This window comes from Aythya marila (genome assembly GCF_965140915.1).
Source record: "Aythya marila genome assembly, chromosome: 8".
NCBI lineage: Eukaryota > Metazoa > Chordata > Aves > Anseriformes > Anatidae > Aythya > Aythya marila.
The window spans coordinates 11704748-11718864 of NC_139049.1; the positions used below are offsets into that span (position 1 = coordinate 11704748).

General features: G+C 50.0%; 1 protein-coding gene across 1 annotated transcript in view; it reads right to left on the reverse strand.

Moving 5' to 3' along the window:
• Nucleotides 1-12678, reverse strand: part of XPR1 (xenotropic and polytropic retrovirus receptor 1) — a 97177-nt gene extending 84499 nt beyond the window's left edge. The window contains exons 1-2 of the mRNA XM_082765968.1: nt 12324-12678; nt 6464-6515 (exon numbers count right to left, since the gene is read on the reverse strand). Coding sequence (XP_082622094.1) covers nt 6464-6515; nt 12324-12392 — 121 coding nt within the window. The 5' untranslated portion in view covers nt 12393-12678. The remainder of the gene's footprint in view (nt 1-6463; nt 6516-12323) is intronic.
• Between the last annotated feature and the right edge of the window lie 1439 nt (nt 12679-14117).

Consider the following 14117-nt stretch of genomic DNA (forward strand, 5'->3'; position numbering starts at 1 on the left):
TCTGGGAACGTGATTGGGGTAGCCACGGCACGGCCTTACAGCAGATGAGGGTAACAAAACGGAGAGGCTGCTCAAGGAGGAGGGTCCCTGGGGACAGCCCTTGCTCCTCCTGCGCTGCAGCACGCAGAGCTGTCAGGACTCCACGGGTATCGGTAGCCTGGCCATTTTTCTGAGGCATCTTACAAGCAATTCTGGTGCAGAAGAATAAGATTTCCTTCCAGGGACAGCCTGCTCATTCCCTGCCCACAGCATGCATTTTTAACGAGAGGAGAAACCCATTGAGTTTAACTCACATTGCATTATTCACCGAGTAGCTACAGTCTCATCCCAAATCTTAATTGTCTAATAATTCAAGCCACCTCTTTCAAACGCGGCTCCGAAGCGATGACTAGAGAGCCAGAGGCTGCCTCCTACACGCGCCGTAAATCCTGCTGTTACGATGTCTATCGCAGCCTTTTCTGAAAGGCAGCAATAAATACCGACCTCCTGTCTGTGCATGTGCACTGCTGCTTCACAGCTACAGCCCGAAGGCTCTTTGATGTCTTGCTGCTGTCTCAGGAGCGCTTCGCTGAAGGCACACTTCTCTGTCAGCCTTCCAGCTCTGCGAACTCTCTTTCTGCTTTCCAACCCTCAAGTTGTGACCACTAACGCAGAACCTGGCACCTACCAGGTCAATTACAAACAGCGTTAATTTCTCTAACCACTAAAAAGGCACCGCACTGGCCTTTTTAAACTACCAGAAGGCAAAAGCAGGAAGGGGAAAAAAAAAAAAAAAAAGCATTTCTGATGTTGAATTTACCCCACACCATTAAGGAATAATCTCCAGCCCTCCTGCAGCTGGACTGATAAGCAGTTTGCGGAAGAAACCTGCCTGTAGGTGCAGCCCTTTCATACAGCCTAGATCCAGCTTTCCCTGCTGCCTTCTGTATGTACAGCTCTTCAATATCCCAGCTTTAACAGGATGCTTAAAGAAAAAACAAAGCATACAGAACAAAATTAGCAAGCAATTAACTGCCCTTCTCCAGCCCCGGGAGCAGCCTCAAACCTGGGTGCTACATGGTGCACCTGGGACTTGAGTCCTTCACCCGGAGTGAATGCCTGAGAGAACTTTGAACCACAGAGAAGTCCCCCAGAAACACATCTCTGAGGGAGGAAAAGAAAAGAGAAAATAAAATAAAGGTGTGCTCAGCAACGCCATGAGCTCGCCAGCCCGTGCAGTGTCGGAGCTGGATGTTTTGGTGGCCATCCAGCTGTTCCCTCACACTGCTCTCCAACCACACGTGCTGTTTACTTTTCAAATTTTATTGCCTTAGGTAAGAGACACCAGACATCACCTCCTCCTCTAGGCGCTGGTACGCGGCCAGCTTCTCCCGTCTGACTGATCAGCACTGCACAGGATCCAGGACCAGCTCCAAGCACACCGACCTTCAGCCACACGCATCCTCCAAAAGGCCCCCGAGCTCCAGTCCTGGATGGGTGTGAAACAACCCATAACGACAAAGCATTAACCTGCTTGTGGCTGCTTCGTGGTGGTTGACGTGAAGCAGTTCTGCTGAAGACTCGCTTAAACTCTCCCACATCAACAAAGCCTCAACCCGCTACAAATAAGTTGGTGCGATTGGAAAGAGCTGTTTATTTTGACATAAAAAGAAGACAACTGGATGGATACAGACAATCCCGAAGTCTCTGTTCAACCCTACAAGGCAAGGCTGCACATAATGAACACGACCTGTCACAGCCTCGTAACTTCCCTTGGAAAAAAACACAGAGTTCCCATGTCCTATCTTACTCACTGGGAGTATTTATCACCCCGAAGAAGGCTGTTTTGTTTATTTAGCAACAGAAATAAATCCGAACTCGAAGATCTTTAGCTGTCAGCTAACACTGCTAGTGTATTACGGATTAGAGCAGGAACAGGGACACACTGCCAGTGCTGGCACACTGAGAACATCCCAGACTCGCAGCTCTCATCCAGAGCAAGCAAAGAGGTGAACTTGCAGAGCACGAGCACCAGCAGAGGATCTCCTTTGCCACTGAAAGCTTCTTCCCTGTCAAACAAACTTTAAAGTCACCTATTAATTTTGGTTTGGAGTTCAGCCTTCAAGCATTCCTACTCCTTGCTTCCTCTCTGTTACGGCATTGCAGGTTCACACACAAGCAGAGATCCCCGTTCAAGCCATACCACTGGAATTTGGGATTGAGGTTAAGTGGAATAAGTAATCTCCGTAATAAGAGGATGCAACGGAACGGTTCTGTGCCATCTGATATTACAACGGGATCTGTTTACACAAGTATTAAAGGCAGGTTAAATTTCAATATCTGAAAGACAAATATTCTAGGAAGTAATATTTAGAATGGGCCCTGTCCATTCAAGCAGATAATCAGAATGAATAATTTACAGCCACACTTTCATCTCCGCTGCAGCTGGGAAGAGCTGAATCCTAAGGAGCTTGGGGAGATGCCAACACATCTGCCCAGCAAGTGGAATAATCAGGAGGCTGCCGGTGGTCCAGTAACCTGTTTTACGTGGGGAAGACTCAGCTGTAGGAGGAACGAGGAATGCAGAAATCAACAGGCTCATGGCGAGGTCAGTATTTTGTGCTTTTGCGATAGGGCAAGTTCTGCCTCAGAAAACAAGCACCACGCTACATTTTCACCTCGGAGTTGTCCCGGCTTCTTCCCAGGAGTAGGTGAGGATGGCTGCCTGCTGCACCGACCCAGCACACTCGCACACAGACCCTGCTGCCCGTCCACGAGGCTTGGGAGCTGAGAAGGACGTCCTGGCAGCACCGATCTGCTCAGAGTGGTTCATTAGCAGGAACTAGCACGTAACAAACAGCTAACAAAGCACTCTCCAGAAATTCAAGCAAGTCCCGTGGTACAACTGGGAATCAAGCATCATTTGACACATTTTCCAGTGATGTGGATGAGATTGAATTAGCAGACTACATCCTAATTCTGTACAGATGTGGAAGGATGGTACAGCTTCAGTGGAAAGCCTTATAAAAAGATGAGGGGAATCTAGAAGAGTAGCACTGGCATAGAGAAAATTGTCATTACAAGGTACACAAACAGGGAGGAAAAAAAAAGTCAGATCTTTGAACAGATTAAAGAAACCTGTGTGTGCAACTAGCAACTGCCACAAAAAGAGACGCAGACAGTCTGGTAGGGCTCTGATGAAAGACAGGGAGCCAAAGCACCTTGCAGACTGCCTGCTCCTGCAGAAGGCAGGGTACAGCAATGAACAGCCTTCTCCTGTCAAGCAGCTTTGATAGCTTTTTACTTCTCCACATCTGTTTTTTCATTGCTACTTAATACTACAGTCTGTGCTCGCAACCTGAAGATGGGAAAGAACAGACACATAGAGCCAACTTAGCACAATGAGAGGGGTCACCATGGAAGTAGGTAACCAGCAGAGGAGGAATGCCACAATTTCAATCCAAGATCCTCTTCACAGCAACACTTTTCCCACTAAAATAGCAGCAGCCCCACCAGCTGCACAGCCCGTGAGTCATTCTGAAGTTCGCTTTGTTTACCCGTGTCCCAGCCACAGGCAGGAGATTCCCAAACACGAACCCAGTGGCTGCTGTTAACGGGGGGTGGCTCACCCGTTGCTTGCCTCGCCCATTACTTACACCGTGCCTTCAGTGGGCAGCATGTTTTAACCAGCTTCCAAGTGCTCCCAGCACACTGCTAAGCATAGGAAGCATTCCAGTATGCATAGAAATTTTACCAAGAGATACAGTAAGCAGCCTGCAGCAGAAATCGAAGGAACTCATTCACAAATCCTGAATTCCGTAGCAGAGCAGCGTAAAACCCAGGGACAGCCTCGGCTTTGGCACAGAAAGCTCCCTTCACGGCCCGATGTACTGGCTGAAGATTAGCCCTACGATACATCTAAGGTAAATCGAAACCAACCGCGCACGTCCACAGCAACTGGGATCAACGAGATCAAATGAATTTTCGTTAAACCAGGCTAAAATGAGATTTACACTAGGCTCGCGTGGGGTAGGTGGGTTTTAATAGCACCCTCCTGTAGTTTCTGTGCTAAGCTCAAAGGAACAGAAAAGCATCAGCTGTAAAATCCACATTAAACTGGAAACATGCAGGCCAACAGGCAGCCCCTGGCAATACCTGCTCCAGCCCTCTGAAGTACCAGGAACCTGCTCCATCTGCTCTAGCAGGGATGAGGGAAGAGTTTTGGGCACAGCCTGCATGCAGTCGCACGGTAACCCCAGCATAAGGCTTCGCTGAACCACACAAACCTTCCCTGCAGCTGCAGCTGATGGCAAGACATCTGCCAGCCTGTTACCTCGGCGCTCCCATCAGCAATGGGTGGATGAAGGATCCGCTGCCTCACATACAGCTGCCCTTGCAGATCCAACAGCTCAACCAGACCTGTTCAAACAGCCTGGTCCCGACCTAAGACATGCTCGATTTTTAGAGAGGGAGCCAGAAAATAAGATGCAAACCAGATTTTAAGCAGAGAGGAAAAAAGGGAGGGAATTAGCACACAGAAACAAAAACCAAGCCACCCTGCACGCACTTAGCCAACAAGAGGTGCAGGAATTAGGATAGCTGCTCTCTACATAAAAGCAGCTCAGGCAAGACAGAGACAAATCTGAGCAGTTCAAAACAGTTTGGATCACTTTGTTCTCTACAGTACAGAGGAAGAGATCTGATCTTGAAATAATGAGCAGAAGATGCTTCTCATAACTAGCACGATGTTAAGTCATTATTCTCCTATTTGTTGATGTTTTGAAAGCATCAAAGCGGCAGAAGCGGGTTTAAATTTTAACATTTAAAAACCGACATGAAGCATATTAAACCTTTTTGTTCTTCCCTTCCCAAGCATGTTTAGACACAAACATTACAGTACGTACAGAACATCATTATATCACAACGAGCAAGGCAAAAAAAAAAAGCCGTGAGTTACCCCACAGCAACCCCAGTGCCCATGGGGCAGGCCCTGCAGAAGATGCTTCACCTCTCGTGCAGGACCCGAGGAGGTGGCTCACATGTCCCTCGTCCCAACCGATCCCAGGAGCTCAGCGGCCAAGCCACCCTGAAATTCCAGCAAAACTCAGTACATCATCCTCAAACATCACACCACAAAGTTATATTTGCTCCCACTGCACTGGGATTAAAAAAAAAAAAATCCTTGTAAACACTCCAGTCTTCTATAAAACTGATGCTGTGTTATTTTTTCCCCCTCAACAAAACCAGTAAACTGTCTTTAGGAGTTAATAAAGGTGGTCAGTTTGGCCTACACAAAATACAGAAAACGTTTTGTGCTGCCTGGGGGAGAGATCCTCCAGGTTTGTGGGTTTTCAGGCAACTTTGTCACTCAGAAAAATACAAGCAGGACTTCCCCCTTCTGTCAGTGTATTGTTTGCAAGCTGCATTTGTGTTTCCCAGAGCCCACACACTTTACTCATGTATTTCAGATGATGCCAGCACCACAACCACCTGCTGGTAGAAGTTCAGTTCCAGGACCCACAAGTTAAGAGCAAAGGGTACGACTGATTTAACAAAATAGGAGGGCTGAGACAAATAAGCAGTCAGGTGTCAGGTTAAATCTAAGAGTTACACCTGTCTGAGCATTGCTTCAAGGAAGCGTTCAGCTCAGACTGCACCTCTGAAAGGCATCACTAAATATTGCCCCATCACAGCCCCATTCTATTAACCAACACAATTGTAAAAAGCTCATGAAAGAGCAAGTAGAGTTAAACCCCAAAAAACAGTATTCCACATTCCACTGGTGAAAGCACAGAGTTTAAAACAGTTTGAAATCCACAGGAAGGGCAAATAAGTAGGGACCGAAGCAACATAAACTATTCAGTACTTCAAAGACAACAAAAGGAAGAAGAGAATAAGGCTGTAAAGGACTCTGTGGAGAACTACTGCACTTATCACTTAAACTATTCAAAACGCAGAGAGCTTAAAACCATACGCTGCATTAAAGTCACTTATCTAGAGGATTCAGCAGCAATCAACACATTCAAACACAAAATATACTCATGCCAACGTACGAAAGGTAGCACAGCCTTCAGGGAGCACCTGGGACGAAAGGATGAGACTCTCACAGCTCCAGCCACGGGTGACACACCAGGAGCCAGCGCCTCTCCACCACAATTACCTCCCGAAGCCGCTAGCTGCCCAGGAAAACAAAGGTCTATTCTCAAGCAATGAGGAAAGTACTTCCACCAGTGAATGTCCTTATAAGCAAGAGGAATCCAGCTGTTGGAGTCCCAAGCTCTACAGAGCCATTTATTGTTCTGGTGACAGAGGACAAAGAGTCCTAACAATCAAAAATAGCTCGCAGGCTGTGAAGGGCCAAGCGCTTGCCCATCAGTGCATTAAGTTGACCAATTTTGGAGGACTGGGGACAGAAAAGTAACACTGCTGTGTGCCCAGCATCCAATGCCAAGACAAACACAACTCTCAGTTGCAGCTCGCTTACCTTCTATAGAAGGGGCCTCGTCCACAGCTGCATACAGCATCTCCTTCAAAGCCTGGAGGGGAGAGAGAGAACAAGGAACGCTGTCAGCATCAACAACAACAAAAAAATTACATTGTTTTGATACGCCTGTTTGAAAAGAAAAGCAATTAAAGTCCTTTTATCCCTGCAGACTGACACCCAGAGCTAGGGAACGTGATGTCAGTGCTGTTATACGCATCTCTGGTAACAAAAGAAACACGCGCTCAGGTTTACCGACTGCTTCAAAGGCCTGTTACCTTGCTAATCGACACCATTTATTCCAACCGTATTTCTAAACATCTCCCTTTGGAAGAAATGTTTCCCGGTTGGTAGGATGTTAAAGGTTTCATGAAAAAACAAACTGTGAGGTGACATAGAAAGGAGTTTGTGAAGACAAACAGAGGAACAGCAGCGGCAGGGATTTAGCACTGGTACAGAGTGCAGTCGTACAGAAATGCACATCTATCCTGAGAGCTGAAGAGGAGCTGATGGACCAGAGCAGGGAGCCACAGGAGGCTGCCTCTGGAGGAGGAGGACACCAAAGGGCACGGCCAGCAGAGGCCAGAGCTGCTAGCCAGGCCCTCGCCCCATGGAGGAGGCAGCATGCTGCTGCTGGGGACAGCAGAAGCCAAGGGCTAAAGGTGTGCGCTGCTGCACATCACAAGCACGTGCAGGAATCAAACAACTTGGATCCTGTGGCTGATGGAGTAACTCTAAATGTAATTTTGGAACTGGGGGCAACTAGGAAAGGTCCATTCCTACTGCAGGACGTTGGTTTACACAGACGCCAAGATCACTTGGAGCAGAGAGGCATCTTAACTCACACAGAGAGTGTAAGCCTGCTTTGCAAACACCTGCTGCAAGACTTGTGTTTTATTCCTGGACTTTTGAACCTCCAGCAATCTAACCCACAAAAGCCATTCGGGTCTGTCAAGCTTCCTGCCCCTGCCTCCCGTTACCCAGCAGGTCCCAGAGCTCCACAATCCCTCCACTTCTCGTGCCCCCTTCCCTCCCCCAGAGAGAACATCCCAGCCTCCAACAGCTGCCCTAACACCCCCATAGGGGAAAAAAACCCCACGCTCAGCAAGTAGAAGCTCAGCACTGTTGTAATGTGGGCTATGAGCCTGCTAAGTAAATATAAGGTCTAAAGGACAGGGCTGTTTATCACGGGCTATCATAGGTGGCCGCTGAAACAGGCAGCTCAGCCATCTCTCAAAGGTCTCGTTCCCAAGTCCACAGAGGTCTCAACAAAGGTCACTTGCATAATTGTTTTCCCAGCTAAGCCGTGGCTGAATGATCCTCATTCCAGTGACAGGGCTCTCTCCTTCCCTCGGTCCCGTTTCCATTCCTCCTTCCTCCCGTGACTCACCGCCCGCAGCGCGTGACCCGCTTCCACACATCAACTGGTCAAAAAAAAAAAAAAACAACCCCAAACCAACCACGAGCCACCTTCCCCTTTTCCACCCTGCTCGTCATCCTCGCCTATCTGTAACTTTTTCCACGAACCAGTGCCGCACGAGACGGGAGAAACAACCCCAAAAAGACAGCAGGTGGGAAGCCACCCCACACCCCGTAGGGGCGGCGTGCTTCCAGCACCGCTCTCACTGCCCCTTAGCAAGGAAGGAGCAGAGATCCCTCGGGCACCAGACCCGACACCACAAAAGCTGTTCCAAAAAGCCACCCATCACTGTCAGCTTCACGTGTTTAAGAATTACTCCTCCAGGCCTCACATGAACTAAAAACGTGGGGTGGTTTGGGTTTTATTGTTGTTTTTTTTAGTTGTGCTTCTGATACACCTTGTAGAAACTCACCTAAACATATATCAGACAACAAAGCAGAAAGGAAACGCTTCAAAACGCAACTGCCAAGCCAGGGCAGTGAACAAAATTCAAGGACAAAAGCCTTCAAATGCTGGAACAAAGCAGCTGGTTTAAGTGACTGGCTTGCAGGCTGCTAATGCTCTCCTAAGCTCGTCCGCTAGCACCCAGAAGGACAACTAGTGAAATAGCACAACAGATTTGTGTCAGGAGGTGGCAAGCTTGGGTGCGAACTGCCTATCATGAAGCCCTGTTTGAAGAGCAGAGCTGGCCACGTCCCAAGAAACGAGAGACTGCTCCTGGAAGAGGCTGAGGAGGACGAGCAGGCTACGCGCACCGCGCGGCGGCTTTCGTTTTCCACGCCTACTTCCCCCACCGCAGGCTTTGTCGCAGAGAAATGATTCTTAAAACTTCACAACCTGCTTCCCCTACCCGAGGGGGAAAGGGGTTAACACCCAAAGTCTCCGTTAGAAGGGAGAAAAAGCCACCTGCTCCTACATCCTACAACCTCTCCCATCAAGTTCAGGCCTGAAGCAACTGTTCCCATTCTCCTCCTTCCCCAGAGGCATTAAACACTTGTTGTTTTTAAACATCAGCTAACTGCTTTTTTCTCTAGAACCCCCCATGGCAGGGAGGTTGGAATTAGATGATCTTTAAGGTCCCTTCCAACCCAAACCATTCCACGATCCTAAGAACTTTTCCCCAAAATTGGTGGATGCTTCTCAGCCTTCCCTGCTCCAGCAGAGCGCGCAGCAACGAGTTAAACACGCGGGGAAACAGAAGTGTGAATAGACTACGTGCTGAAGAGACTTTTAAGAGCTCACTAAAGAGACTTCTGCACCCAGATAAACAAATTCAGGCCAGATAAACTGCCATGAAACTGCCATCTGGCAACTGTAAAACTCCAGCGAGCTCCCAGCAGACTGACAGGCACGCACACACTTGTGTCGGGAGGCCTGAGCAGACTGAGCAATGCTCTCCTCCTTCTCCTGCAAGCACTTCAGAGAGGTACGCACTGGCAGAGGAAATTTGCATTGTGATTAAGGATAAACAGAGGCCTGGCAATCCAACGTTTCCACCGCATCTACAAATGCGCATTAAAGGCAGAAAAGAATGGGTTTAGAAAAAAGCATCAGCTGAAACTAATCTGTGAGTCACCCTAACTTGTTCAATTCTATGTGAAAAAGTAAATTCTGTTGTCTGACACAAAGATGGGCTTTTGTTTCGTCTCATGTTTTCACACCAAAGGAATCGAAGAGTAAAGGAATGGTTCAAAACCTAAGGTTTCAAGGCAAGAAGCAGTGCTGGAGCGAGCCATTACCCCGCTGGGGAGGCCACCAGCTCTGCAGACAACAGGGTGCCAGACACCCAGACCTGGCCTTAGCACACAGAGGGCAGCAGCTGCAAGTCTAAAGATTTGAGCAATCTTTAGAATGAGAAGTCAAATCAAGTCAGCCGAGGTTTCTGTAAACACCGTGTTAACGCTCACTCAGTCACGGCCCCTGTCTTTGTGAAGAGCTGAATGAGCCGGAGCAGCATGCATCATCATTCTTCTTTTTCACATGCCAACTGCTCTTTCTTAAAAAGCAGGCACACAGCAATGGCACTGCAGCGCTTTTGCTGGAAAAAAAAAAAAAAATAAGAATCCAAGCTATAGGTATCAAAGTAGATCTTTTTCTTTGTTTAGAGAGGGGAAAACCCATTCATTTTCATTAAACGGTTCCAGGGACCAAGTACTCGCCCCAAGGCTGGGCAACTTGGGCGCTTCCTACAATCACAGTTACAGTAATTAAACAGGTCAGTGATTGAGGGAAAGATCGCATTACTGATAAGAACTCAGAGGGCTGTAAATCACTGAGGACCATCTGAAAGTGAAACTACACGTTCAGATTTTCAAAACATCCTCATCCTTCTTCTTGACATCATCAGCAACAGATTACATCCTCCTTCTAGTCTGACTGGCCATTTGTGCAAGGCAGAGCTCCTTGTAGCCTTGTTTGTCTTCAAGCCAGAGCCTTCTCACCTGGAGAGGACCTCGGGGTCTTACAAGACTTAGGGGCTGTGTGAAAGCCACCTGCTCTCCGAGGGAAAAAGCTACAGACATCAGAGTTTAAAAATCAGATGACTACACGTGAGCCTTATCAACAGAATGCCTTGAAGACAACTGCTATTCCATCTTCCTGTCCTTTCGTTATCATCCTAACCTGTCGTGGTAAGTCCCTGCAAACAGGACTTTTCCGAGTTAAACAAAATGGGATCTCTCACTCCAAAATGGAAACTGATTGCTGCTTTAATTAAGGAGAAGATATAAACTGTCAAATAAAAAAACACATTAAGATATTTCAATGAATTATACACTTTTTTTTTTTTTTTAAATTACTACGATGCAACTGTAAGAAGTATTGCATCCAAATAACGAAAGCAACATCTGCCAAGCAACAGCTCGGCCTTTCTCTTGACAAAGGAGGGCTGCGTGCTTCTCGCCTCGAGGCTCACCAACAAGTAAACCAAGGTAGCGCCGTGCTCTACACGACCACCAGCCACTGAATAATAAATGCCAGCCCATTGCACTACTGGAATATGCATGAGCAGCAGGCTGACTCACGTCCAGCCAGCTAGAAGGCTAACAAAGAGTTTTGAAACTTACTACTAAAAGGGAGGGTGGGGTTTTTATTTTAATGCCCTCAGCGTTCAGCTATCCGTCCAACAAGAACGCTACGTCTAGAAAGAGAAACATCTATTAAGGAAGATTTTACTGAAATCTACCTTGATTTTAAACTGGGATGGGGGAAGGGAGAAGGAGAGAATATCAGTGCCCTAGTTAAAACATCTGAAAATTAACCTCCTGTAATGAAAGCAGCGGCCAACGCGCAGCAGAGTTCTTCACGCATTAATCGAGGTGTCATAGTTTGCTTGGTCTCCTTCACCCTCCCTCCGCTTCCATCTGGTCAGCCAGGAGCGCAGCCTTCTGCACATCTTTTTCCCTCCTTGACTTCCCCTCCAGCCCCACCTCCGATCCTTCCCTTGGGACCTCACACAAGTTTTCTGCTCCCAAAAGCGGAAAACAACCCCGAGAGCTCTAGCACAGATAATCCATCGGACACCCGACGCAGAACCGATCTGGCACCGTACTGAGACAATGGGGTCCCTCCTTCGCAAAAACCCATGCGTTACTCGGGCAGCTCGTTCTGCAAACAGCTCAGGTAGATCACGGATTTGTTCTAAAATAAACCCTGCCTGCACTTTTTAAGCATCTATTCCTTTGCACTCAGGTAACGGAAAACAAAGGAGTGGTGAAAAGGGAAGATATAAACTTTTAGAGTCCGACAAGAATCACACAGCAAGCTAAGATAAACACGGTTTCCTTGCAAGAGCAGACAGCTTCATGGGGATGCGAGACATAAATCACTATTAGGGTCCCAGGGAGAAAACCCCGGCCCTTGAACGACAACAGGCACTGAGCGTTTTTTTGCCTGGCTCAGCAGGTCAAGCAGCCTGCTGCCGACAGCTCCCCTGGAATCAGCTTTCAGGTTTAATTATTACTCGTGGGGATGACCGGTGCTGCTGGGGAGAGCGTCCCTGAGCCCAGACAGCGCAATAAGCAGCGGTTTCAGCGGGGCTGACAGCCTCCCTGAGCACCAGCCCACAGCCTTCAGCGGGACGAAGCTCGGGCTGAGCTGCTGAGGTGTCAGCGCGACCTTCCCACAGCAGGCAGCGGGGGCTGGGGGGGGCTGGAACCGAGCCCAGCACCCCCTGAAGGAGCTGGGGGAGGTTTGTGGGGACCCTCCGGTACAGCGGGCACCCCGGGAAGGTGCCACCTCGGGGTTATTTCTGCTCCACCCCATGCTCTGCTGACCTTCCCGTTAGGCCGAGAGGGGAGCGGGGAGAACGGGACTAGCAGCGCCCAGCCCCGAGGCCTCATCCCTCACGGCCTCACCCCTCGGGGCCTCCCCCCCCCCCAAACCCAGGCCCGCACCCCCCTCCCGGTGCCTCCGCCGGTGGGCGCGGGCAGGGGCTGCCCCCACCTCATACTGGATGTACTGCTTCCGCCACTCGGGGGTGATGTGCGCCGCCAGGTGCTCGGCGAACTTCATCCTGCCGCCTCCTCCTCCTCCTCCTCAGTCGCTCCGAGCCTCCTCAGCGGCTCCTGGCCGCCACCGGGCCGCCGCCGCCGCCGCTACTGGGGGGCGGGGGGGGGCCGCCGCCGCCGCACATGGGCCCCCGCCCGCCCTCCCCGCCGCTCCTCAGGCCTCAGGAGCCGCCGCGGGGCTTCCTCAGCTCGGCCGGGCTGAGCTGGGCTCGGCTCTGCCCCGCTGGGCTCGGCTCAGCGCCGCCCCGCTGCTGCCGCCGCCGCCGCTCCCTGCCCCGCTGCCGCCGCCACAGCCGCCGCCGCCATCTTGGCGCCCCTCCGCCCCGCCCCGCCCCGCCCCGCCGCCGGCACGGCCGCGTCGCCACGGCAACCGCCCGCCGAGGGGGCGGGGCTTAGCGGGAGGGGGCGTGGCTTGGAGGTGCTCGCCTCAGCGCTGGGACCGCCCCCAGGCGCGGGGCGGGAGTGGGGGTTTGGGGGGGTTTTGACCCAAAAATTGGCCGTGGGGCTGTGTGGGAGCGCGGAGCACGGCACTCAGAGGCCGTAGTGGCACCTCGCTGCTCCAGCCCCTTCCTGCTTGCACCATGACTCTCTCCGTGCTGTTTCGGCCAGGAGAAGATAAAAACACCGGCGTTATTCCCTATTTTTTCACTTTTTTTTTTCCGCTTTTCATCGTTTTTTTTTTTTTTCGCTTTTTTTTTTCTTTTTTTTTTTTTTCTTCTTTAAACCGACGAGGCGGGAGTGGGCTCTCCGCCAGCGCAGTCTGGCACTTGCTTTGTGGAGAGCATATAGAAGCATTTATAAATAGTGTGTTTTTCTTCTCAAAATACATACTTTTAGAGATCCTGCATTGCTGGGGAGAACGAGTCTTCAAAAGAGGCCGGAGAAAAAGAGTCCTTCAGAGGGCAAACCACCCAGCGGGACACCGGCCGGCCTCCCAAAGGCTTGGTTGGGCACAAGCCCCCCAGCCCTACAGTATCGCCCTGGGCTTCCCGCTGCCCCAAAACCCCAAAAAAAGATCACAAAATGGAGGTTTAGGGAGTTATGGAAACGGGATAGACAAATGTGAGCTACACAAAACGAAAAGTGGCCATGTTCACGTCCCAAAACAAACGTTTTTTCACATAGACATGTCAGGAGATGGGAAAGGAGATGGACGGGACATGAGGCTGGGTGAAGCAAGATGGAAGCGGAGCTTTTTGATATATTTTTTTAGCTTCACACCAAACAAAACACTGTCAGTCAAACAAAAATGAGATTTCTCCCGTTATTTGCAACCTCTGGCCAGCCGGGCGGCCACGGTGTTGGCTGCTTCGGGGAGAAGCCACCGGGGCCATTTGTATGCACCGTGGCGCAGGAGCTTCCAGAAGGAGGGAATCAATGTTTTATTGATATCTACAAAAACTATATGGCAGCTGCACTAATTACATGCTTTTCTCCCAGATCCCCTTTGCTGCATGTGAACAAGAGGCCAGCCTGCAGGTAGAACCTGCGAGCACCGCACGCGTGCCTCCAGCCCTCCACCATCGACAGGCGTCTCCCATGGCATAACGAGGCAGCCTTAATTACCCCTTTTCTTTGTCTGCTGTGGAAAAAAAAAAAAAAGGAATGTAAGGAGGGCTTAGCTCAGGAGGTGGTTGCCATACCCCACACAGGCGGCTGAGCATGTTGGAGCCTGGAGGCCATGTCCTCACCGCCTCCGTCCCACCCTAAAGGCTCTGTGGTGCCTTGC